Source organism: Pan paniscus, chromosome 5, assembly GCF_029289425.2.
Source record: "Pan paniscus chromosome 5, NHGRI_mPanPan1-v2.0_pri, whole genome shotgun sequence".
Lineage (NCBI taxonomy): Eukaryota > Metazoa > Chordata > Mammalia > Primates > Hominidae > Pan > Pan paniscus.
In genome coordinates this window covers 48,592,274-48,618,577 of record NC_073254.2, presented here as the reverse complement: position 1 = coordinate 48,618,577, position 26,304 = coordinate 48,592,274, and the positions used below count along the sequence as shown (strand labels likewise).

General features: G+C 54.0%; 1 protein-coding gene across 4 annotated transcripts in view; it reads left to right on the top strand.

Moving 5' to 3' along the window:
• The window catches only part of GRM4 (glutamate metabotropic receptor 4), a 125,433-nt gene that overhangs the window by 4,613 nt on the left and 94,516 nt on the right, over positions 1-26,304 (top strand). For all 4 annotated transcript variants that reach the window (XM_034961876.2, XM_034961874.2, XM_055113481.2 and 1 more), the window contains exon 2: positions 6,756-7,637. In XM_034961876.2, coding sequence (XP_034817767.1) covers positions 7,119-7,637 — 519 coding nt within the window. In that variant the 5' untranslated portion in view covers positions 6,756-7,118. The remainder of the gene's footprint in view (positions 1-6,755; positions 7,638-26,304) is intronic.

Here is a 26,304-nt window from a genome sequence, read left to right as displayed (position 1 = left end):
GGTCCCCTGGCTCTGGGAGAGGAGGAAGGTCAGGGTGGGGTATTTTCTAGGCTGAGCAGGGAGGCCCAAGGGCTGATGAGATGTGCTTGCCTTGTCGATGGGACTTGCTGCTGTGAGCTGCTGTGGCCTTTGCATGTGGCTGTCCTTCTAAGTCTCAGGTTTCTCTGGTGATGAGTCCCTGCCTGTGCTGTGCTCAAAGCCTTCTGTGGCCCCTCATTTCCCTGTCCACACTGTGGTCGATAAGGTCCTGTTGATCTTGTGTTCCAGGCCCTCTCTGACTTCATCGCATCAACCCTCTCCCCACTGCCCCCTGGTCACGTTGGCCTCCTTGCTCATTCTAGAACATCAAGTGCCAAGCCTGTGCCCACCTCAGGGCCTTTGCACTTGCTGTTCTTTCTCTTTGGAATCCTCTTCTCCCAGATGTTCACATGGCTCATGCCTTTACTGCTTTTACTCTAGGATCAAATGCCACTTCCCCAGAGAAGCCTTCCCTGATTATTCTTTTCTGAAAAAGCCCTTCTGGGTCATTCCCTGTCCCCTTACCTGCCTTATTTTTTTTCATATCACCTGATCCCCTGAAGTCCCAGCCATCTATGTGTTCAGGTATTTGTTGTTTGTCCTGTGCCCACCCGCTTTGGGACGTGGGCTCCAGAGGGCAGGCGTTTGTGTCTGTTTCACTCCCAGTGTTTCCCCAGTGCCCACCCAGAGCAGGGGCTGGTGCACAGTGGGTGCTCAGAGCACCTTTGAATGTCACACTGAGGGACTGAATGGTTGTGACAGAGGGGACTGTCTTCTATGCTTGAGCACACAACAGAGTTGTGAGAATTCAGTGTGAGGTCCGAGTGCCACTCTGGACTGGGCGCACTGCTGCAGATCCCCTGTCCTGGGCTTTGCTCTGGGCAGGGCGCTGGCTTTGCCTGGTCAGTTACTGAGCCTTTCCTGTGTTCTGAACCTCGGACTGGGCGTGGGGAACATAGAGATGAGGGCAGTGCTGTCCGTGCAGGCCTTTAATGTGCTCCCAGCCTGGTCATTGTTAACATGAGAGAGGTTCTGTGTCATTAACTGCAGAGGAAGGAGATAACAAGAATTGTAATAATCAGGGCAGGCTTCCTGGAGGAGGAAGGATCTCAGCTGCTTCTTGAAGGGAGAGCTTCACAGAGAGGAGGCTGGAGGGAATCATAGGTTGGGGGAAGGCAGGGGCAATGGATTTAAAGTTTTCTGCTCCAAGTTTACACTGGCATTAGGCAAAAGAATTACTTCCTCTTTCCCTAAGAATTACCTTCCTTTTCCCTCCCTGCTCTCCTCTGGGACATTCCACCCCATGCCCATGACAGAGCCAGTTGCCTCTGAATCAGGGCCCTGTTGTTTTGGCAGAACAGGGAGGGGACAGCTTGTGGATTGGGGTCTGGGATTTCTGACATCAGGAGGCTTCCTGGTCGAGGCTGGTGAGCTGGAGCAGCTCAGGGGGGAAGGAAAGGGAAGACGGTTGGGGCCAGACCCCCACTGTGCTTCTTGCTCTTAGCTCTTAGCATGCGGCTGTGGCCATTCTGGCTGACTGCCTGGGAGCAGGGCTTCTCTTTAGGCAGAATAAAGCCCCAGCTGGCCTGGGGTGGGTTGAAGGTTCCAAGATGCCTCCTTATAGCTGAATCAGTCCTTAGTTTCCCTGCCTGAAACTATGCCTCACATTCCACCATTAGAATCATTCCTGTGGGTTAAAGAATTGCTTATGGAAGGGGCCTTAAACACAGAGATAGATTACTTGAACGAGAGGCCCTGGAATCATTTGGCTCACATCACGTCATTCATTCACTTCCACTAAGCCTGCTGGGGATGCCAGGCTCTGTGCAGGACTGGGCTGCAGAGGTCAGCACGAGGAGGGCTGTGCTGCGAGGATTTGAAGGGCTAACTGGTCATCCGCCTTCCCCATGGCCTGGGAGTCATACAGTGCAGCTGGCAGGGGTGGCACAGTTCTGACAACCCGATTCCTGTCCTGTCCTACAAACCACACCTCTGCCCAGCCAGTGGGGGCCCGGATGGATAGCAGAGGGGTCACAGAGGTGAGGGGAGGGGAGAGGCCTCCAGTTCTCCCTCATTTCCCCTTTGGGGCAGTGGCGCTGCCATCCCCCTTCTGGGAGATGTGGGATGTGGGTGATGAGGCATCTAAACAGCTCAGGAATTGAAACCAGACTCCACACAGCCATTCACAATTCTAGAGCACTCCTGAGCACCTGGGCTGGGTGGGCCCTGCAGAGACAAAGGTGAATGGAGATGAAGGAAGAGCTGGTGGGAACACAGAGAAGGTTGGGAGCTGAGAGGAAGGTGGGAGGGAGCTCTTGGCTTGGCTCTTTTTGCTGAACCCCAAGGGGCTCGGGCCTGAGTCCCCAAGCCCTTTTCCTACGGGAGCTGACCCTCAGAGGGCCAAGAGCAGGAACCAGAGGCTCTGGCAATGGCCCTGACCCTGCGAAACAAAGGACAAGGTTGTTCTCTCGATTTACCCTTTATTCTGGTGTTTGGGTTTTGTTCTATTTTCTTAGTTTTGGAAGAATAAAAAGAAACTCAATGAAAAATAATTGGGGGTTTGGTAAATCACAGCAGTTCTCTTCGGATCCGGTTGTTGTTTTGTGGTTTGTGGTTCTTTCTGGCTTGGGCCCTGGATGCAGAGGGAAGGATTGAAGTTGGAAAAGCACGAAGGTCCTGCTTGTTAATATTATACTAAGAAGAGGGCCGGGCAAAGTGGCTGACACCTGTATTCCCAGTACTTTGGGAGGCTGAGGCTGGAGGATCGCTTGAGCTCAGGAGTTCGAGACCAGCCTGGGCAAGCGACATAGTGAGATGTCATCTCTGCAAAAAAAAAAAAAAAAAAAAAAATTACGTGGGCATGATGGCGCATTCCTGTAGTCCCAGCTGTTCAGGAGGCTGAGGTAGGAGGATCGCTTGAGCCTGAGAGGTTGAGGCTGCAGTGAGTCGTGATTGCACCACTGCACTCCAGCCTAGGCAACAGAATGAGACCCTGTCTCAAAAAAAAAAAGAAAAAAAAAGGGACTTAGAAGTGGCCACAAGGCAGGTTCCTGGAGTTCCTGCACAAAAGCCCTAGATTTCAGAGAGGTCCCAGCTGGGATGTGTGGGGACTCCCCCATCCCCCTTACCCTGACTGTTGGTTGGGGAAAGGGGTAGTCTGCAGCTGTCCCCCACCAGCTCCTACATCCCCATTCACTGGAAAGAATGTTCTGGAAAACACTGTTGGCCTGAGAGCTATTGCTATGTGGAGGTGACCCAGTCGCTCTCATCCCTGCCCCTCAGGGGTCTCATTCCTCCATGCCTGGCTCTGTCCTCCCCTGGAACCAAGGAACCTAGTGGAGCCAGAGAAGAGGAGAGAGACTGGGAGAGGGTGGTGGGGAAGGGAGAAGGAAAGGAAAGGGGGAGGAGGCCCGTCTGGGGGTGGGGCCCACACTGGCTTGGACTCACAGTCATCCCGATGATTTCACCTGGGGAAGGATGCCCCTAACTGACCCAGGCTTGAGCTCTCCTGGCTATTTTGGAACTGGCGGGGGAGTCTCTGAAAACTGGGCAAGGACTTTAAAGAAGAACCCCTTCTATGTGCCCCCAGCTCCTCCCTCTGCAGAAGGAAGCAGGCCCTGCGGGGGAAGGGAGCATCCACCTGGCCCCCACCCCAACCCACCCCACCACACCCTGCCTCTGCTCTCAGTGGCTCCTTTCACTCATGGGGTATTTTTACTTTTCCCTTGTTCCTGTTACATGATCAAAGGAGGGAGGGGAAGCTAAAAGAGGCAGTGGCTTGCCCAGCTCTCTGGAGAAGCTCAGAAAAGGCAGGCCTGGTGGGACTGAGGGGTGGATAGGGACCTGTGGGCAGGGGCTGGGACCCAGTCCTGTGGGAGGGAAGTCTCGCAGGGGATCTGACCAGCTTGGGGCTCCAGGCTCTTGATTCTAATCTGCGGGTGTTTGCCTTTCTCCTCTTGGAGGCCTCCTTCCCCCATGGCGTCTGTCCTTCCCCGTGTGTGTGTGTGTGTGTGTGTGTGTGTGCGCGCGCGCGCGCGCGTGCGCATGCACTGCTCAGCCCAGACGTGCTCCGGCCTCAAGGAGAAGCCAGTGTGAGCCCTCACGAAGGATCTGGAAGCCTAAGCAGGGCCTGACTATCAAAAGCTGCTGTGCATTGGTCTCCCAGCCTGAATCTGCCCTGCTGTAGCCCCAGCACACAGCCTGTCATGATGCCAAAAAGCCCTCTGTTTGAAATTCATGGAAACCGATCATAAACTCACAGGACCTTACAACTGGCAAGGCCTGAGAGATCCTCTGGGCCAGCACAGAGGAGCAGCCAGGGGCACGGGCAGCTTGCACAAGCTCTGTGCCCCTGGCTAGATGTTGCTTAAGCACTTGGTGCCTTGGCTTCCTCATCTGTGAGATAGGGATAAAAATACCATGAAGCTCATAGGGATGTGGGGATTACATGAGAAAATGTAGGTGAAGCACTTAGAACAGTGCTTGGCACATGGCAGTGGTTGTCTTTTGCTGTGATTTCTCCACGGGGCACCATCGGCATTTGGACAGGATGGTGTTTAACTGTGCAGGCTCTCCCACCCACAGCTGGCCAGTTAGCATCTCTGCCCCCTGCCTGCACACGGGCTAGTAGCTGACTCTCCTCCATCATTGCAACAACTGAAAATTTGTCAGCAGGGGCAGTATGGCCCCCAGATTGGATTTCACTCCAACCCACCCATTTTACAGATTTTCCTGAGAACTAGCAGGGATGTGCCTTATCTCTAGCTACTGCAGCAGGACCATGAGATTCGTCTATGGCTCTTATGGTTTCTCTCTTCTGAATTACCTGGTACTTGCATCAGCAACTCATACCCCACCTCCTGTCACTATGCATAGCCATCTAGGACAGAGATCTGATAAATTCATTCACAGGAAGGAATGAGTGATGATGACAGCTCCATACGGGTGCAGCTCCCCGCCTTGTATTTTAATGGCTCTTAAGCCTTCCTCAAAGCACTGGCCTTGGCCCCTAGTCCTAGGTCCCTGGCTCCTGGCTCCAGGGGAGAGGGTGGTATTATGAAACTTTCTGTCAGCTTCGCTGGGGCTTCCCAGTGTGGCTGACATGGCTTCTAGTCCTGGATGCATCTTGATTTGCTGTGTGACTTTGGGAGAATTATGTGATACCTCTGGGCTACCGGTTCACCTACAGCATGGGGCCAGGGAGAATTAGTAGCCATATTCTTGGTTTCTGAGGAGGTAATATGAAGGGAGCATTTTGAGGAAGGGGTGAAATGTGAAATGAGGGTCTAGAAGGCTGGAGAAGCTCAGGAGCTGAGGCTGGACTCTGGAGCACTGCAGCTTCCTTCCCTCCCCTTGGCCCAGAACTGGAGCAGTCAGGGATTCTGTAGGGGGAATGACGGGGGAGGGATGACCCTGAGACCACAGCTTGGTCTTGATGGAGGGACCACATCTCTGGGGAAGCCTCGCAATCCCAACACAAGCTCCTCTTCCAACTGCTTGGGGAAACTGAGGCACAGAATGGACAAGTGGCTTGCTGGTCTTCATTTGACAAACCCCTGGGGAAGGGGGCCTTGGGTTTGGCCCCCAGCCAAGCCCTGACTCAGCTTCCATCCCTTCTCCCTGTGGCCTCCTAAGTGGTGGGGAGGGAGGTTGCTGGCTTTGAGTGGGGAGGCTGGGGTGAGGGAATTAACCCCGGGGGGAAATTAGCCCAAATTAGCAGTGAGAATGAGGAAGGGCTGGTGTTCTCTTCTCTACTCTTGCAGATAAATATTTAATCACAACAACAATAATGATGATGATGATCTTAATAATGTGCAGTAGCTCAGGCCGTAACCCGAGCCCCGCTCTCAGAGGGAGGAAGTGGGGGTGGGGAGAAAGAGCAGTGGAGAAATGGAGAGATGAAGAAAGTCAGGAGAGGGAGGGAGGGAGGGAGGATGTGCAAGCTGAATGGAGGCCTGCTCCTCATGCAGGGGCTGCTGGGTTTCCCCTGCTCTGCCTGGGGTAGCTGTGTAGCTGGGGTGGAAGCAGGAGAGTGCAGGGTCCACCTTGCGCTCCCTGATTCAGGATGAAAATCCAGAACCCCCACAGCCTCAGCTCCTCCCTGGCCTTCCCTTGGCCTTCAGAGTGAGCAGCTCCCAGCCTACACCACTGCATTCCAGGATGATTTCTTGAGGGGGCCTTATTTGTGTTCCTGGGTCTCTGAGTCTCGGAAGAGCCAAAGTGTCTCGGGTTCCAGAGCTGACAGCAGGAAAGCTGGGCTGCAGTAGGCATTGTCCAAGCTTTATCTGAGCTTGTAATTAAACTGCACACTCCCTGCGTGACTCAGGCAAAATGCTCTCCTGCTCTGGGCCTCAGTTTCCTCATCTCTGTAATGGGATTGGGCCCATAGGACCTGTTTCTTGCTCTCCTTCATGTGGATGTGTTGAGGAAGGCCCCTCTTCCTTCCAAGCCAGTTCGAGGCTGTTCCTGGGGATTGTGCTCTCTGATGCCCGGGCTACTGATAGCAGTGGGTACAGGCCTTAGGAAGCTTCAAACATGACCTAATTTCTGCCATACACTCTCCCATTTAAGCCAGATTTGAGCAATGGCGGAGAGGAAACCAAGTTCAGGAGATTTATGGAATCTTCGGCGATAACCTCTAGCATCTCCTTCTCTCAGGCTCCTGATGAGAGATGAGACTAGCTAATGTCTTCTTTGGGCTTCTGTTTGATATTCTCTCTCTCTCTTCCCCTTCTAAGGTTGGTAGGAGGAGAGGATTGGAGCTGTTTTCTCCTTGATGCCAAGATACGCCAAGCTAGGAGCACTCTGCCCTTTCCACAGTCATCCACCGAGAACAGGCCTGCAGGACGGGACAAGGATCAGAGCCTTCCTGCAACCCCGGCCACTGCCTGCTGTCTGTGGGCCTGGACTGTGCGGGCAACTGTGCTTGGCCCGAGTGACAAGGAGGTGGGAGAGGGTAGCAGCATGGGCTACGCGGTTGGCTGCCCTCAGTCCCCCTGCTGCTGAAGCTGCCCTGCCCATGCCCACCCAGGTCGTGGGGCCAGGGGCCTGCCAGGGCTAGGAGTGGGCCTGCCGTTCATGGGTCTCTAGGGATTTCCGAGATGCCTGGGAAGAGAGGCTTGGGCTGGTGGTGGGCCCGGCTGCCCCTTTGCCTGTTCCTCAGCCTTTACGGCCCCTGGATGCCTTCCTCCCTGGGAAAGCCCAAAGGCCACCCTCACATGAATTCCATCCGCATAGATGGGGACATCACACTGGGAGGCCTGTTCCCGGTGCATGGCCGGGGCTCAGAGGGCAAGCCCTGTGGAGAACTTAAGAAGGAAAAGGGCATCCACCGGCTGGAGGCCATGCTCTTCGCCCTGGATCGCATCAACAACGACCCGGACCTGCTGCCTAACATCACGCTGGGCGCCCGCATTCTGGACACCTGCTCCAGGGACACCCATGCCCTCGAGCAGTCGCTGACCTTTGTGCAGGCGCTCATCGAGAAGGATGGCACAGAGGTCCGCTGTGGCAGTGGCGGCCCACCCATCATCACCAAGCCTGAACGTGTGGTGGGTGTCATCGGTGCTTCAGGGAGCTCGGTCTCCATCATGGTGGCCAACATCCTTCGCCTCTTCAAGGTCAGTGCCTTGGTTGGTCCCCTGAGGTGCTCTTCCCCCAACGGACTCTGCCTGCCCCACTTCAGGGTGCCAGGCCTGGCCGACCAGCCCCTTTTTCCTCCTTTTATCCTCACTCTAAGGGACAGTTTTTTCCTCAGAGCAGTGTCTGAGAATTTGGGGCAGCTCTTCCTGGTTTCAGTATGTTGTCTTGTGGTCTCAGCACAGGCACAGCAGATGAAAGGCATCGGGACCCAGCCTTGTGGTGCTGACCGAGGTGCTGAAACAGCACCTGCCGCTGGAGGCTCGGTGAGCAACTCCACTCCTCTCTGGGGAATTCTGTACCAGGAGGAAAAGGATGTTCTGGAGAACGACAGAGGGAAGAGGAGATAGGCAGACAGACAGATAAAAAGATACGCAGGTGGATAGACAGACAGACAGACAGATAAGAAGAATGGAAATATGAATGCTGGAGATTGCCAGGGAGAAAAAGCAAGACTTTTGTTTTGACACTGTTTTCATATAATTGCAATTCCCAAGAAAGATGTTTTTCTTCTGGGTAGTTGAGGAAGCTCCCTGTGGCCCTCCTGCCCCACCCGAGATTATGGTTGGGGAATGGGTCCTCATTTTTTGGATGGGGTGTGGGGCTGCTGAGCCTGCAGAGAATGCAGATGAGGACGGGAAAACTGAGGCCTGAGAGAGTAGGCGGTCTCTGTTTCTGGTGCCCTGGGCCCTGAACCAAGCTTCCCTCTGTGATTTCCTTCCTTCTGCCCTTCGTCCATGCACACCTTTCTCCCTTTCCTTCTGGAATCCCTCCCAGCCCCCTCCTTGCCGCCTCCTTTCCTCTCTTCCTGGGGCAAGAGCTGCTGATTTGCAATTCAATTGGAGCCAAGTGCTTCGCTAAGCTGCTAAAACAACTGAAAGCTACCGGGTAGAGAGAAAAACATTACAAGCATTTTACCAATAATTATGTGCCCGTTTCTCTCTTGGAGCCTGTCTTGTTTGCTCTGTGTGTGTGTGTGTGCATGTGTGTGTGTTTGTGCGTGTTTGTGTGTGTAGGGAGGGGAGGAGAGAATGGGGAGAGGGAAGAGGAAGGGACACAGAGGAAGCTGCTTGGTCCCTCCCTCACCCTGGTGTCAGATTCTCGGCCTCTGGAGTTGACCTTTGTCTCCCCAAAGTCTCCAGGGCTAGGAAGTAGACTGAGAGAGGCTGTTTTGCACCAGGCACGGTGGGGAGAGCTGAGCCTGGACCACTCTCACCGGGACTCTTTCTGGAAGCCATTAGCCCACTTCCCATGATGCATCAGGACTTGGGGGCATGTCTGGGGGCCCAGGTAGAAGTGGAGATGAAGGGAAAGGATGGTCCCAGTGTTGGGGTGGGGGTGAGGAAGCTGGTGAGCGGGAGTGGCAAAGGGAGGAGGCCAGAGTTGTGCTGTCACATGTCTGGGTGGGGCAGGACTTTTGCCATTGGCTGCTCTGGGGCTGAAGAGCACGTGTGCGCCCACCTGTGTATGCAGTCATGTCTCTGGTATGCTCTGTGGGCCTCGAATATAGGGCTTTTCCTGGAGTGTTGGTTTTACTTGATTAGTTGGATGAAAACACAATTTTAATTTTAAAGCAAATGGATGCATTATGAAGACTGCAAAATTTGTACATGGTTTTGTTTTTTATTTTTTTATGATCAGTGGTTGAACATGGATGTACGTAGTTTGAAGATGAAGCAGGAAACTTGAAAACATTTCTGCCCTCACGGTAGGCAGCTGGAACAATCCTCGGGGGCTGTGTCACTGTGATCATCTTTCACAGTTCTTTGGCAGGATGGTTTGGGAATGGTAGCCTGGTTCAGTCCTCCCACCGCACCCAGTTTTATGGTGGGGACTGGAGACAAAAGGAGAGGAGGAGCTGGCTGGACTGTCCCAGGCCAGGGCCTAGTGATGGTTCAGGCCAGATGAGTCATCACTTCAGCCCTCCTGGCCCTGGCCTGGGAGCTGAGGCAGCCTGGGCCATCCAGCAGAGGGGACAAGCCTTGGACTCCTCCTTGTCAGCCTGGCAGGGTGGGGCACAGATCCCCAGCCTCCAGGAAGGCCACCCCACAAGGGAGGCTGCTGTATTCTCTTTATCTGAGTTGTAATTAAACTCCTTTAGTGACTCTGGGTCTTTTAGAAAGATGGTAAAACAGCCTGGTCCAGCCCTTGAACCTGTGACATTGGTGAGGATCCCTTCCCCTGTTTTCCAGAGTGGAGTGAGTGCCTACTTTACAGGGAGGTGGAGAGGCCCAAAGGAGCTGAGAGTGCCCCGTCACTTGGTACATGGCGAAGGCTCAAGGAATGGTCACTCAGAGTTAGGTCTTAAAGTGTGTTCTTGGGAACATAGATATTTTGAGATGAGACGCTCAGTGCCCCAGACAGGGGAGTGGGCTGCAGCTGCTGTGCTAACCTCTCCCAGCATGGGGAAGGGCCAGGGTGGGGTGAGGGGCCTGGGGTGAAGAGCCTTACCATCCTGGGGGTTCATGGTGTCCCCTGTTTGTCTGGCCACAGAGGAGCATGGTGTGGTCTCAGTTTGGTCTGTGCCTCCTCAGAACACAGGATGGAGTGGTTGGGGCAGGGGTCAGGAGCCCCTCAGGCTGCACAGAGAGCAAGGCAGGACCGGTAGGTAGAGACCTGGGGAGTGGAGAAGAAAGCAGGACAGCAAGGAAAGGGAGGGACAGCGGGGAGAAAACCAGCCGGCTGTGGCCTGCATTCCCTGGGTCCCTTTTAACAGCCTTAATGTTCCAGGCTGGTGACAAGAGGCCTCCTCAATAATTAAACTGATAGAAATGAGAGGCTGGGTGAGAAACTTAAAAGCCATTTACAGAAGCAAAAAGATTGAACTTTGGGGAGGGAGGTCGGGAGCAGGAGCCTCGGGAAGGAGAGGGTGAGGGAGGGATGCCTTGGGGGAGGGGACCTGCGCCCACCGCCAGGTGTCCATTTCAAAGGGCACCACTGCAGCCCCTGCCCTGCTCCCCTAATGATGGGTTAATGTGGCCTGCTGGGAACTTGGCACCAGAGGCTGTGATGATAGCTTTCCTTCCTGCAAGAGGTGGACTTCCGGTGCTTGGCTCAGAGGGGAGCCCTGGGTGTGGGGGCACTCAGGTGATTTCCTGCATGGAGAATGATGTTGGAGTGCAGTCAGGGTCAGGATATGAGCAAAACTCACAAGGCTTAGAGCTGGAAGGGGCCAACCTCTTGCTCTACAGATGTGGAGGCTGAACTCTGATAAAATGACAGGGCAGGGCTCAAAGCCAAGTGCCCTCTCCCAGGCCTGACTCCTGGGAGACTGCCTACTCAAGAGACAGCTGAGTCAGAAGTGGGACTTGAACAGGTCTCTGTTGGGGACCAGAAGGCCTGACTCTGGGAATTCATAGGTCTGACAGCTTCTATCCCTAACTTCCCTGCTCCCACCCCTTCCTTCATTTGCAATTTGTCCCATTCTTTCAGGACAGGGGTGCTGATGGGTGTGAAGAATACCTTTTGGTGGGCACCCAAGCCCAGTGGTTGTAGCCTGTACAATGCACTGTTGTGGGCCCAGCCCAGGTTGTGGAGAAAGTCAGGCCTGGGTTTGAATCCCTGATCCACTAGTTACCTCACCTCCACTTACCATGTCAGTTATTTACACCATACTGTGAATGAGCCCATAAGACCTTTCTGTGGCTGGCGCAGTGGCTCACACCTGTAATCCCAGCACATTGGGAGGCCGACGCGGGTGGATCACCTGAGGTCAGGAGTTCGAGACCAGCCTGGACAACATGGTGAAACCCCGTCTCTACTAAAAATACAAAAATTAGCCAGGTATGGTGGCATGTGCCCGTAATCCCAGCCACTCGGAAGGCTGAGGCAGGAGAATCACTTGAGCCCGGGAGGCAGAGGTTGCAGTGAGCCGAGATCGCACCACTGCACTCCAGCCTGGGTGACAGAGTGAGACTCCATCTCAAAAAAAAAAAAAACCTTTTCCTGAGAAGTCATTGTTCGGGGGAGGAAGAGCAGACTGGAGACACCCCCAGAGGGAAGCAGTTTCCAAATTCTGTACCTGCAAGATCTCAGGGGGATCCAGAAATAATTTCTTTGAGTCTTTTATTCATTTTGCAGTGGAAGAAGCTAAGGCTTGGAGAAGGGGGCGCTGCACAGCATGGGGGTAAGCATTTGGACTCTGGAGCCAGGCAGCCTGAGGTCTGACCACCCTGGCAAACTGCTTAACCCTTCTCTGCCTCAGTTTCCTCATTTGTAAAATAGGGATGATAATGGTGCCAGCCTCATAGGACAGCACGGGGATTAAAAATTAAGGTCCAGCTAGGTGTGGTGGCTCACGCCTGTAATCCCAGCACTTTGGGAGGCTGAGGTGGGCAGATCACTTGAGGTCAGGAGTTCGAGACCAGCCTGGCCAACATGGTGAAACCCCGTCTCTACTAAAAATACAATAATTAGCTGGGCGTGGTGGCAGTTACCTGTAATCCCAGCTACTTGGGAGGCTGAGGCAGATGAATCACTTGAACCCGGGAGGCAGAGGTTGTAGTCAGCGAGACTGTACCATTGCATCCCAGCCTGGGCGACAAGAGCGAAACTCAGTCTCAAAAAAAAAAAAAAAAAAAGAAAAGAAAAAAAAAAAGAGTTAAGGTCCAAGAAGGCCTAGCATGGTGCCTGGCACACAGTCAGCCCACAGGAAATGTCACAGCACAGCTTGTAGCTGGGCCTTAAGTCAGCATGAGGGACTCCGCTGATGCGGAAGAGGATGGAGCGGGCAGGCAGCGACAGACGGTGACCTTTAAGGCTGATCCCGGAGAGTTCCCCACCATCTGCTGGGCCTCTTGCGTCTTCCTGCCACGAGTGCAGCACTCAGTGTTGAGACCGAGCAGACAACTTAACTTTGGGTAATGAGAATTTCTTGCTATCACGAAATGGGGCATGGGAAGGGGGAGCAGAGGTGGCCTGTATGTGCCACCCCTAGCCTGGCGGTGTGAGTTCCCTCCCCTCGTCCCATGTTGGGCTGCATGTGCCCCCTGGGCTCTTGGCTGCTTCTGGAGCCGGGGCTATGGGTGTGGCCCTGGGGGAACACTGTCTTAGATCCCACAAGATGTTCTGTCGAGGACGTGGCTTTGTGTCTTTATGTGTTTTCACTACACAGCCAGGAGGAACTCTAGAGAGAGCCCACCCACCCTACTGCACCCATCTTGACCAGGCCAAGGAATCTGGAGGCATTTTTGACCACCGTCTTTCTGTTCGTCAGCTTACCCTGCAGGCTCCACTTTCAGAACTTGTCCTGGACATGACAACTCCTCACGGCCTCCATCCCCATAGTCTCTTACCCAGCCCATTACAGAAGCCTGGTCTTTCCTCTGCCTGCCTCCAAATGGCCTCTCCACAGCCAAACCTTCACTCAGCAGCCGGAGAGATCTTTCTAAAACCCAGATGGAATCCACCCAACCCTCTGCTTAAACCTTTTATTGGCTTCCCGTTGCTCTTAGATTAAAATGTGAACTCCTTTCCTGTCTGAGAGGCCCTGTGCTACCTGGTGCCCCTGATGTCCCTTTGTCTCTCTGGGCACTGCCCACACCAGTCATACTGTTTTCTTTATGCTCCTTGAAGACACCATGCTATTGTCCAACTGCAGGGCCTTTGCACCTGCTTGCCTTGCTGTCTGGAGTCTTCTCTTCCCACTCTTTGAAGCTGGATCTTTCTCATTCAGCCTGGAGCTTAAATGGCCTCTCTTCGGAGAAGCTCCCTGGCCCCTGGCTATTCTGTCTCTTTCCCTGTTCTTTTCCTTGATGGCGCTCATCACAGTTGCAGTCATGTACACATTTGTTTTCCTTTTTGCTATTGAGTTCCCCTCTAGCCCAGGGGTTAGCAAACGATAGACTAGGAGCCAAATCTGGCCCGGTTTTGTACAGTTCATGAGCTAAAAAAGGCCTTTATGTTTTAAAGGGTTGAAAAACAAAATACAATGAAAAATAATGTCATGATACTGGAAAATCATATGAAACTCAAATTTCTGTGTCCATAAATAAAGGTTTATGGGAACACAGTCATGCCGATTCACTTGTGTCTTGTCTAGGGCTGCTGTCAAGCTACAAGCACAGAACTGAGTAGAGGAGACAGAGACAGAGCTGGCCCCCGCTAGGCTCTACGCCCCACCCATAGAACTCCCAGCTGATGCAGGCAGACGGTGGCCCTCAGGAAACCCTCGCCAAATGGACTCATGGAGGGATGGGGAATGGGAGGGAGACCTCTGCAGCCCCCATGTCTGCAGCAACAGCTGGTCTGGTCTTGGGAGCTGAAGTCTTGGGAGCTCTCTGTGAGCTCCTGGCTGTGGGGATGGGTGTGGCTGGACCTACCTTACCATTGGGTCAAGCCAGTGCCCACTAGTGCCCACTACTGGTGGTATCCAGGGTCACCTGGATATGTTTCTTCCCCTCAAAACACCTTCTCCAGGTCCCCACTGACTCAGGGAATTCCTTTCACCTAAAGCTTTGCTCCTAGTCAAGGGGGATTGCCATGTACCATTTTAGGCTGTCATTAGAGATTTGTCCCAACAGGGCTTGCTCTGTAAATGTTGGGGGTGGGGGGTGAACGAGGGACCCTCTCTAAGAGGTGACTGAGGTGAAATAATTAGAACATTGACATAGCACTTACCCTGTGCCAGGCTGGTCCTAACCCTCATAGCAACCCCAGGGGCAGGTATACAGTTGTTATCCCTATTTTGCAGAACTGAGAACTAAGGCACAGAGAAGCTAAGCAACTTGCCCAAGGTCACACAGCTAGTAAGTGGTGGAGCCTGGATTTGAGCCCAGGCCATCTGGCCCTGAATCTACCTTTTTTCACCACTCTGCTCTCCTGCTTCTTGACCACCAGCTAGGGGTGGGTTTGAGACCTGGCCTGATGCTTACTTACTGCATGGCCTCTACAAGCGTCAGTTTACTCGCCTGTGAAATGGGTGTGATGATACCCAGCTGGCAGAAGCGATAATGTGCCCAAAGCCCTCAGGAGGTGCTCAGGGGAGGCTAGGGATACAGAATAGGATTCAATAGATGCTGGAGTGCTCGTGAGGTGCTGGGGATGGAGAGAAAGGGTTGTCCGAAGTAGGTCTTGCTGAGGGTGACTGTCAGGGGCAGTTCTCCTGAGGGGAGGGCAGAGAAGCCCCCTGCCGAGATAGTCTCTCTTTCCCCCAAACCCCCACTGTGGTGAGAGCCTGGGAAGGGGAACCTCCAGACCAGAGCCAGGCCTGAGCCTGAATAGAGAGGGGAAGGGACGTGGAAGGAGGGGAACCCTGGCATTGGGCAGCCCCAGGAGCCCTGAGGGGAAGCTCAGAGCCCCCCTGGCTACTGGCAGCCAATCCTCTGCGTGCTCTTGGGCAGGCCCTTCCCTGTGGATTGGGGCCAGTGGGGCAGAAGTTGCTTTGCTCTAGTTGCTCTCAAGCCTAGCAGCTTGTCACAGTCATGGGGGAGTTCGGGGAGCATTGGATTCCTGGATCCCCAGCAGGTCGATAAGACTGTGAGCCCAGGGTCTTTTTTTGGACACCTAGTAGCCTCAGCTGGCCACTGACCCCGATGCCTCGAGTCCTTGGTTTTCTTCTCCAGGGAGCGCCCCACCCACCCTGCAGTCCTCTCAAGCCTGCTTCCTCCGAGGGGAACCCTGAGGTATGGGGGGTTTGGAATGGAGGCAGGCAGGATGTCAGCTTTAGCGTGCGGTGACTGGATGGGCAAACAGGCTCATTCCTGCAGAGTTAAAAGGTAAGCGTCCTTTGGGAAGCCAAGGCGGGCGGATCACGAGGTCAGGAGATCGAGACCATCCTGGCGAACACGGTGAAACCCTATCTCTACTAAAAATACAAAAAATTAGCTGGGTGTGGTGGCGGGCACCTGTAGTCCCAGCTACTCAGGAGGCTGAGGCAGGAGAATGGCATGAACCCGGGAGGCGGAGCTTGCAGTGAGCAGAGATAGCGCCACTGCACTCCAGCCTGGGCGACAGAGCGAGACTATGTCTCAAAAAAAAAAAAAAGTAAGTGTGGAGGCCTTTGGGGGCCTCTGGGAAGACCTCCTAGAGAGGCTCCTGGAGCCCAGGTAGGAGCCGATGGGGCCTCTGGATGTGATGCATGGCATTATGGAAGGGCTGAGGTGAAGGCTGAGTCTAGGGGGGGTCCTCAAGTTCATGAGTGCTGGCTTCTGGCTTTCTGTCTCCCATCTGGAACTCACTTTGTCCATCTGTAAAGAGTCATGCATTTATTTGTTCATTTACTGAACCTACTGGCCATCTCCATGCCCGGCACTGCTAGAGCAGTGGTCCGTCTCAGCTGCACATTGGAATCACCTGGGGAGTTTAGAGAAGCCTCATACCCCGGCCCACCTCAGGAATTCAGATTTAATTGAAATTGGGCCTGGGCTGCCCGAGTGATGACAGGTGCATTCCAGATGGAGAACCACCCCTCGAAGTGAACTTTATCACGCAGGAAGCACTCGGGTGAGCCCTGCCCTGGTGGGCTTCCACACTGGAGGGAGACGGCAGGCAGTGGGAAGACAAAGCATGTAGTGCGCATCGTCAGGGGAGCAGTGTCCTGCAGAATCACCAAGCAAGGAGTGGCTGGAGAGCCGCATGGGGGGAATGTCAGTCTAGGCAGGGTTGGTGGGGGGGCCTTGTTCAGAGCGGACTTTTGTGCAGAACCTGAACGGAGTGGAGGGGCCGCCCTGTGGCTGTAAGAGTGTTCTAGGCAGAGGCAGTAACACGTGCAGAGACCCCGGGGACAGGACTCTGCTTGGCAGTTGATCTGAGCGGGGACCTTGAGATGTGGGTCCGAGACAGTCTGGGGATCAGGGAGAAGGCCTTCAAACCCCTCCTGATCCTTCTTGCTGGCAGAGGGTATCGTGGGAGGACAAGTCACCAGGTCTCTTGGGACCCCTGTTTCCTCACCTATAAAGTGGGCAGATGGTCCCTGAGCAGCCCTTGTGAAGCCACGGAGGTGAGAGCTCCCTGTGAGAGGCTCATTCTTCCCCTGGGCTCCCACCCTGATGACTTTTGCCCACTCGGGCCTTCCTGGGCCTCTTCGGACCCCACCCCATTACTCCCCCCAGCCCCCAGCCTGAGGATGGACAGAGTTGGGTGCTGGAGACCAGAGAGAGGAAGGGCCAGCCAGATGGGGATCCCCGAGGGGCAGTAATGTGGTGGCTGCCGCATGGACCCTGGGGCCAGCTGGCCTGGGTTCATACCCCTGCTCTGCCATTTGTTGCCTGGGAAAGCCTCTCTGTGCCCCCGTTTCCTTGTGTGTAAAATGGGGATGCCTGCAGCACCCACTTCATAGGCGCTGTGAGGATGAAATGCGTGCACAGCAAGGGCCAGGGCAGTGCCTGGCTTGTAGACCGTGGAGTGTGGAACAAAGTACCAGCTCTGGAGGCGGCACGTGGCAGTTGGTGCAGATCCTGGCTCCAGAAGTCTGACCCTCCTGGACCTCGCTCATCTCAGCTGGGAAATGGGCAGAATCACGTGCACCTTTCCAGGTGCAGGTGAAAATTGCAGTGGGAGCTGGTAGTGTGGCAGGCTCACACAGGGCCCGGTCATGTTTGTCCTCATCTCCTGCCGAAGGAGCATCTAAGGGGCGTTCGAGGGGTGTGGCCTGAGTCACGGAGCATGGTGATGGGGAGGGGCACATCACCGCATTGAGCCACAGGATGACTCTGGTAGGTGTGCCAGAGCCTCCTTGCATGGGGACTTACTGACCTGGGGTCCTCTGGCCCTTCACACTGTTGGGTGGCCCTGCTGCGGGCGCTGGGGTGATCTCTGGCTCTCTATGCAAGGCAGGGCTGAGGGTCTCCCCTTGCCAGTGAAGCAACCTGTGGCCCAGGTCCTGCTTTTGGGGCCTGCCTCTGCTGCCAACTCGCTGTGTGACCTTGGGTAACGTGGCCGCCCTCTCTGTAACTCAGAGCACAGGATTAGGCAGGCTTTGAGGCTCTGAGGTGACCCTGCTCCCCCTCACCCCGTCATGCTCTGTGCCTTCCACGGCCTGCCTCCTGGCCCTGCTCGGGCCGTGTCCTTCTGGAATGCCCTTCTTGCTGCCTTGTGGGCAGTCGGACTGACTCGAATCCAGCAGGACTTAACTGACCTTCCCAGGGAATGTGGGGGCTTTTGCGGGAATCGTGTCTCTCCCCACAGTTCTGAGTTTCTTGAGGGCAGGATTGGGCTGAACCGCTCTTGGTCATCCCCCCTACTTCCAGTGCCTGGTCCAGAGACAGACAGACAGACAGACAGACAGACAAACCGGGGAAGCCACCAGCCCGGGGCCTTGGTGTGGAACTGAGGAACAGAATGGTGCCCGCAGCAGGGGTGGACCCCCCTTAGTCTGCAGGGTTAGCTGCCCCCCCACCCCCCGCCCACCGCTGAATGAACCATGTGCCTTCATTTTTCTCCCGACTTTCTAAACTAGCATTTTTATGACCCAGACATGTTGGAAATGAAAGGAAGGCAAATTCTGCTTTATATTCCAATTGACCTTTATGCTTGCCACTCACTCGAGGCCTGGGCTGGGGGCAGTGAGGAGAGGCAGGGCCGGCCTCTATGCTTGGTTCCGTGTGGAGAGTGGTGGCCCGCAGCGCTGTTGTGGGGAGGGGAGCCGGAACACAGTTTTGTCCCCTCTTTCCCTGTCTGTCTATCCCCAGCTTCCTGCCTCCTTCTGACTGTGGCTTTCTGTTCCCCTCTCATGTCCTCCACCCCATCTCTTTCTTCCCCCTGGTGCCTGTTGGACGCCTTGTTGTCCCACACCACCCAAGCACAGAGAGAGAGTGTTGGGGCTCCCTCTCTGTTTGGGTGGTGTGGGACAGCCTCAGCCTTGGTGGCCTGTGGTTAAGGGCTGGAGGCAGAACGGCTGTCAAGCCCACCTGTTCCCTGTGGGACACATCCCAGCCTCTCTCCTACTTGGCTGCCCACCTGCTTGCCCGCCTGCCTCATACCTTGATTATGGCCTCGGGCATCTCAGTACTGAGCACTTCCTGGTGGGCACCCGCCCCACCCAGACCCCTCCCTCCGACTCAGGGTGCCCCTCAATCCCACCACAAGTCTTGGCACTGCTCAGGGCCCTGCTCTCCTTGCCTGTGGGTAGGGTGGAACAGCACAAGGTGATTAGCTCAGTGCCTGGCACATCGCAGGCCCTCAGGAAACAGGAGGTGTTGTAAAGTGGGCCCATGTGTGAGGAGAAGGCTGGATTCTCCTTCCTGTCCCTCCTCCCATTCCTTCATTCCTGGACCTCAGTTGTCTCCAGGCCTCAGTTTCTCACTGGGGTCTGCTAAGAGGTGGTGCCCCAGGAGGAGGGATGCTCTGCTCAGCCCTGCCCCTGGCCCAGCACAGGTGCCCTGAGCGGGGATCTGCCTCGAAGGCGCTGCCTGCTCCTGGTCTCCAGCCACCTCCAGGGCGGAAGAGGGATTGAAAACTATCAGAGTTGAAATCTCCTGGAGGGGGAGCTCTGGCTGGGTAGAGCGGGGCCCTAATGGGAGCGGACAGAGGTAGCACTTGCCTCGTTCTCTGTCCCTGGGGCTGTGGCTGAGGGGAGGATGGGCAGCATTAACCTCTGTCAGGGCCCTGGAGAGGGCGGTGTTTATGTTCAGTGCAGTCTTCTCTCTCCTTCCCAGCTCAGGCTCTGGAAGCTGTCAGGGAGTCCAGTGAGGTCCCCACAGCAGAGCAGCTGGAAGAGAACAACCCTTAATCCCAGGGAATGAATTCCAGCTGGGAGACCCTAGCCAGGGAAGGAGTCTGAGGCTTAGGACTGGGGGGCGGTGTGTGAGGGTGAGTGGTTTCCGGGGTCAGGACTGTTCTGAGAGGAGACTTCAGCAGGAAGTGGAGTGTGCGCAGCTCTCACCATGCCGCCTTTTACTTTATTGAAAATGAGTGGCATGTTCAATGTGGGTCTGTCATGAAGGGCTTACTCTCTTTCACCAAGGTGTGCACATATCTTAATAAATGATTTAAAACATATGGAAAATTATAGAGGATAATATAATGAATTAGCCTGTACCCAAGACCTGGCCACATATTGATATCTTCCAGTAACAGTTTCAAAATTGTTTAAGAAAGAAAACTTTGCAGGCTGGGCGCAGTGGCTCATGCCTGTAATCCAAGCACTTTGGGAGGCCGAGGTGGGCGGATCACAAGGTCAGGAGTTCGAGACCACCCTGGCTAACACAATGAAACCCTGTCTCTATTAAAAATACAGAAAAATTTGGCCAGGTGTGGTGGCACGCCCTGAGAGAGGGCATGATGTGCTCGTGTGTGGAGGTTGGCTATCCTGCTCCTGGGAGGCTGCTGGGGCTGAGGGGGTGATGTGGCAGGAACTGGGGACATGACAAAGGTGTCTTCCTGCCCGAATCGGTAGCTCCTGACAGCCAGGTCTCTGGTTGCAGCTGGAAGGAGGTTTTTGAGAAGCCTGAAGTGCGAGGAAATGTTAAGTGCCTTGTAAGTACTTTGATTATTTTAAATTCCTTAAGTGGTTTTCTAAGATAGTCCTAAGTATCCCAGGGACACAGACACAGAATCAATTAGGAAAGTACAACAAACCCAACAGGGGGAAAGAAGGGGAAGCCAGGAGCCCTCACCTGCCTTCCTTGCCTCCCTCACCCCCACAGGACCTGGCTGATCAGCCTGGGCCAGGACTTCCTCCCTCACCTCCCAGCCCTGGGCCAGGGAGCCCCAGGCCCTGTGCTGAGGCCTCGTGGAGGGAAAGAGTGTGCGTGCTGGAGAGGGGTGCCTGAGGGTCTCCTTCAAAGATGGGTTTCTCTCTCTCCTGAATGAGCCTTTATTCAGTGGCCTTGGAGGAGACTGGGTTCCCCAGGCCTGGCTTACCCTTCAACCCCACAGATGCAAAATCTTTGGGCATTCTTCTAAGTTACGGTATTACTGTTTGAATGCATCATACATTCCCATGGTTCGGTCTTCAAGGTACCAAGAGACACACCCCAACCTCAGCCTGGCCCTGGAGGCAGCCATTATTCCCTGCGCACCCTTCCAGAGAACCTCAGGCCTGCGTACGGGCTGGGGTGCGTGTTGCCTCCAGAGGCTGGATTCTCTGGATATCCTCACCGCAGGCCTGGGGTAGGAAGGGGATTAAATGCATATATATGGCCCCGGCATTCTGCCCCCTCTATGCCCCACCAAAGCTGCAGCACCTGCTGGGTCACCTGGCAGCATTTCCAGGGACATGCTTCGTCAGTGCATAAGGACCTTTTACTTTGTGTGGCTGCATAGTGCCCCTGCTTCTGGTCTCCTCATGATGGACATTAGGTGGTTTCCAATCTAGGCTCCGACAGAACTGCGGTGGAAGTCTCTGCATGGGCCACTTTGCACGTCTCTGCAGGACAGACTCCTCCCCACAGAGGGCTTGGTCAAAGGGCAGGTGTGTTTGCAATTTCCCTGTACGTGGCCGCATTGCCCTCCTGCCAGAGAGGTGCAGGGCTGGTGCCGTGGTGCCCTGTGACACCTCCACCTCTGCAGGACATGCCCAGAAGGAGGCCCTGTGGCCGATCCCGACCTGGCCTAATGTAGCAGGTCAGGGACTTCCTCACTCACTCCCTCTCTCTCTCTCTTTCTTTCTTTCATGGCTTCTCTCTCTGTCGCCCAGGCTGGAGTGCAGTGGTGTGATCTCAGCTCACTGCAACCTTCGCCTCCTGGTTTCAAGCAATCCTCCTGCCTTAGCCTCCCGAGTAACTGGGATTACAGGCACCCGCCACCATGCCTGGCTAATTTTTGTATTTTTAGTAGAGACGGGGTTTCACCATGTTGACCAGGTTGGTCTTGAACTCCTGACCTCAAGTGATCCACCCACCTTGGCCTCCTAAAGTGCTGGGATTACAGGCGTGATCCACTGTGCCCAGCCTCATCATCTATTTTGTGGATCTCCACGGAATCTAGAGGGATGAATCACATATTTTTATTTGTTTTAACAGAGAGGTGTCAATATAGGAAAACAAATCTCTGCTCCTAAAAGAAATGAGGCAGAGAACCTACTGGAAGTTAGCAGCGAGTACCTGATTCAACCATGAACATTTTAATCTTCATGAGAGATTAAGTTAGTGGGTTTGGTTCCAGTTTGTACAGTTGTATTCATTTGGTAAATGTTTACTGAAGATGTGCGACAGGCCCTCAATTTTGCTGTTGAACAAGGAGGTGGGTTTTTCCTTTGCTTTTGTTTGCTTTCCAGTTCAATTAAAAAATGCATATTTTATGTGCACCTTGGGAATTAGCATGTGAGGATGGCCCACAGTTTTCAGAACTCTCAGATGCCTGCTGTAGGCGGCTTCTGGGCATTTCTTAGAAACTGCAATGAGACAGAGGGCCTGGTGGAGAACAGTAATAGGGAACTCAGGGATAAATCCTAATAGCTCACAATTTACAGGCTTTCACAGTCACTTCTTGATCATTCCACACAAGAGTCCTACAATGCGGTCAGGACGGCTTTTTTACAGATGAGGAAACTGAGGCCCAGAGAAGTTAATGTGTGGGGGCCACCTCAGCCAGTTAGAATCAGAGCTGGGCTTCGAATCAGGGTCCCAGCCCCCCAGCACAGTGCCCTGCCCCTGCCCACACCTGGAAGTCATGAGTGTGTCCTCCTAGTCCAGCAGCTCTTAGTGCAGGAGCCTATGGGTGCTTTGCAGGCTGGAATCAGGTCAGCCCTTGCTCTATCCCATTAAGCATGGAACAGGCAGCCATGGGTCCCTGTGTGAGTGTGGCTCAATGTCCCTTAGCCCCTTCCTGTTATGGTGGTTATAAAAGCCAGCATGTTTGTCACAGATTTGGAAGAAAACAGAAAAGCATGAAGAAGCAATTTGAAATTGCTCATTCATTCTGCTATCCAGGATGGCAACCTTGATACATGTGTGTATTTCCTTCCAGCCCTTTTTCTGTGTAATTTACCAAATTGAGATCACAGCATCTATATGGTTCTGTAGCCAGCTTTTGTCCACTAGACTACAATGGTGAGCATGTTCCAATATCCTTGATTAGTCTTTGAAGCCTGGCATTCAATGGCTAGGTCATCACCCAAGGGGCCCTCGCATCTTTCATATACTATGTCTCGCTGGTGGCTGGTTGGATGTGAGATCTTGGGGCTGCTTACCTGGCTGCATCTATGTATTTCCAGTGGCCTCTCTCCATGAGGAGATGCGACAGTGCAGCCTTGGGTGCTGGGTGGTGAGGAGCAGGAGGTGGGAGGCCCTACCTAATTGGAGCGGTTATCATGGGAAAGACAGGTGCTCAGGTGAACCCCCCCCTGGGGGCAGGTGAGGAGGTGGATGTGGCAGGTGGAGTGTAGGAGGCAGCCAGGTGTCCCAGGTGATACTCAGGGCCCTGGAGAGACGTGCCGGATGAACTGCAGGCATGGGAGCCAGGGACTATGGCTTCACTTCATGCTTGCTCAGGATGAAAGCCCCCTAAACCCCGGAAATTCAACTCAGGGATTTAAATCCAGTGTGGCAGCTGAGGTAGTGGGTGGGCAGGGAGCCAGGCTGGCAGGGAGGGATGACCTCACAAGTATACTTCACCATGGACAGGTGGGGTTTGTGGCAGGGGGGCCTGGGAGAAGGAGGCAGATACCCCTGAGGCTCTCAGGTTGGCATGGCCTTGGAAGCCCTTTTGGGCTGGCCCAGCCTGTCTCGCCCACCTCATCTTTGTTCCCTCCCTCCACCCTGCCATTTTCAGTTCCATTTCCCCCGAGGCCAGTCTCTAAATCCCCCCAGCTTCCCATCTGCCAGGCCTCTGCTTCTGATGGTCCACCTGCCCCGAAGAATGCTCTGTCTGCCTTTTCATTCCTTTACATTTTTCTTTAAAATGGAGGTACAACTTATACACTGTAAGATACACAAATTTCAGGTGTATGACTTGTTGAACTTTTATAAATGCATGTGCCGGTATCAGATACAGAACATTCTCAGTGCCCTGGAAAGCTCCCTTGAGCCCCTCCTAGTTAATATCCTTTCTTCCCCAAGGATAATCAATAGCCTGATTTCTAACTGTGTAGACTGGTGTTGCCTGGTTTTGAGCCTCACGTAACAGAATCGTGCAGCAAGGTTTTTATGTCCAGCTTCTTTTGCTCACATCGTCTGTGAGAACCCCCTGGGGTTGGGTCTGTTGGTGGTTTGCTCACTTCTATTGCTCTGTACTCTTTCATTGTATCATTGTTTGGGTAATTCATCATTTATTTACCCTTTCTGCTGCCACTGGACATTTGGGCTGAATCCAGTGTTTGGCTATTATGAATAGAGCCGCTCTTAACATTTGTGTACGTGTCTTTTAGTGGATGTAAACGCTCGTTTCTCATATATATATTTTAAGTGGAATCGTTGGCTCATAGGTTGCATGAATGATTAGCTTTAGGAGGTGCTGCCAATCATTTTCCCAAAGAGACTGTACCTTCTTGCCACCTTTCTTTGCTTTGGTAATTCCACATTTGTTTTGAGGCCCATCTCCAATGCCCCCTCTTCTGCTGTCCTGAAGAGAATAACCCTGGTCACTGGGGTGTCAGCTCTACCAGGCAAGGTTGTGTCTCTCTTCTTCCCTGCTCTGGTCTCCAGTGCCTGGAACATAGTAGGTGCTTAATAAAATGAATGGTTGGATTTATGTGCCTGGCGTGTGCTAGGTGTTTTACACAGGTTATCTTGTGCGAGTCGCCAGCTAGGAAGTCAGTATCACCGGCCCCATTTTACAGGAGAGGAAACTGAGGCTTGCTCAGAAAGCAGTGGAGGGAGGCCTGCAGCGCTGCCTGTCCCTGAAGCCGGTGCTCATTCTGCAGTTCTAGGCGGCATGTGTTTGGAATTTCTTGCTCTTTTTCAGCTCGCCCACTTTGATTTCACTCGGCCTCATATTCTAGTCCGGGGGTTGTTGAATTAAATCTTGTGGGTGACCCAGTTAGTTTGTGACCCAGCCAACTCCTGAAGGATCTGTCAGCTTTTTCTTCATTCTGAGTCTGTGCCCCAGAATCAGGGATTTCCAGGTTGGATAGGGGTGGCGAGGCCGCAGAAAACCCACTTGTATGTAATTAAAGCCCTCTTCTGGTGCGGCCAACATCGGTACCTCATTTTTACCTTTTCAAAGTCCCTTTCCATTGATTGACCGTCCATGGAGGTCACAGTCTGGCCACTGTCATTTGCATTCTCTGAGTGATAACAAATGGAGCCCAGGGAGGTGTGATGTGTCCGCAGTTCCTCCTGGAGCCTGAAGAGCTGGGGTGAGAACCTCGAACTCCTCCTCCAGCCTCGCGCTGTACAGTTATTTAGGGAGGGCTGGGAGCAGACAGAGGATTGGAGTTAGGCCCAAAACCCAGCAAGGCTTGTCCCAGGGCCCCTTTGGGAAGCTAGAAAGGCTCTTTCAGAGCATCGATTTACTAAATGGTCTTTTAGAGGCCTGAAAGGTTTGCCGAGTGTCTTCGGGCAGACCCCTGGAGGCTGCTGTCCAAGGTCCTGAACCAGGACCTTGTGGCTGGGAGCAGGGGAAGGGGCAGCAATTTGGGCTTGGGGGTGGTTATGCTTCCCAGGGGGTGCGCTCCTGCCAGTTTTGGTGGGAGTTGGGCATGTGGCCGGGCAGACGGTGCGGGTGCCGTGATATTTTAATTGAAGCCTGGAGACACGGTTGCTCTCTCTACTGCGCTAACAATGTAGGGAATAAATAATTCAGCAGTGGCTGTGTTGTGCCTGCTGTCCTCACCCACGGGGGTGGCCACACGCATGCACACACACACACACACACACGCATACACGCACGCACGCACACATGCAAGCTGTGGAGTGGGCCAGGAGCTGCTGTTCTGGCTGGTGGCTGGCCCAGAGGCAGCGTGTTGGCGTTTAGGCAGGGCCCTGACCACCTCTCAACCCTGGTGAATCTCTTTGCACCCAGGCAACCCCTGAGGAGAGGTTAGCAGCATCTGGGGACAGCTGCTCCTGGATGCAGTGATTAGTGGCACTTAAAGGTCCGTTTGTCCTCAGACCAGCCTGAGATGCTGGCAACCTGGAGGAAAGGCTTCTCTTAATGGACATGCTTCCTGGGCTGTGTTTTGAATGGATTCCATTTGATTCAGCAAACATGTATGGAGCTCCAAGTTTGTGCAAGATACTGGAGCAGGTGGTGGGGATGGGCAGGATTGCCGAGTGAATAAATCTGGGTCCTTCCTGGATGGGGAGGTGTGATGGGCATGTGATTTGCCACAGCTCAAACTGGGGTATGGGAGGGCTGTGAGGGGGTACAGGTGAGGGTCTAGGGGCTCAGAGGAGGGCGAGGGCAGTTCTGACAAGGCGTGCATGGGGCAGCCTTTGTCAGAGGTGGAGCCGGGCAGTGTCCTCAGGGTAGAGGGTGGGCACCGGTGGGACCTTGGGCTTGTCTGTGACAGGGATGTGGCATGCAGGAGGGTTGGGCAGGGGGTGAGTGGAGAGGGGCTGGAGGAAATTGGGGGGCTTAGGTCAAGAAGGTGGACTTGATCCTGCAGGATGGTGCCTGCTTGGATTTGGGAGTTAGAAGTATTTCTTTGGGTGTGGACTGGAGGGTTGGTTGCAGGGCAAGGCCTGAAGCTGAGAGAGTGATGAGGAGATGGATGGAACAGTTCAGCCTGGAGGTGATGGTGGCCCGGATGATGGCCTTATGCATAGTGACATCCATTGGTTCATATATCCACCAAATAGCTGGTGAGCATCTTTTAGCAGCAGATGT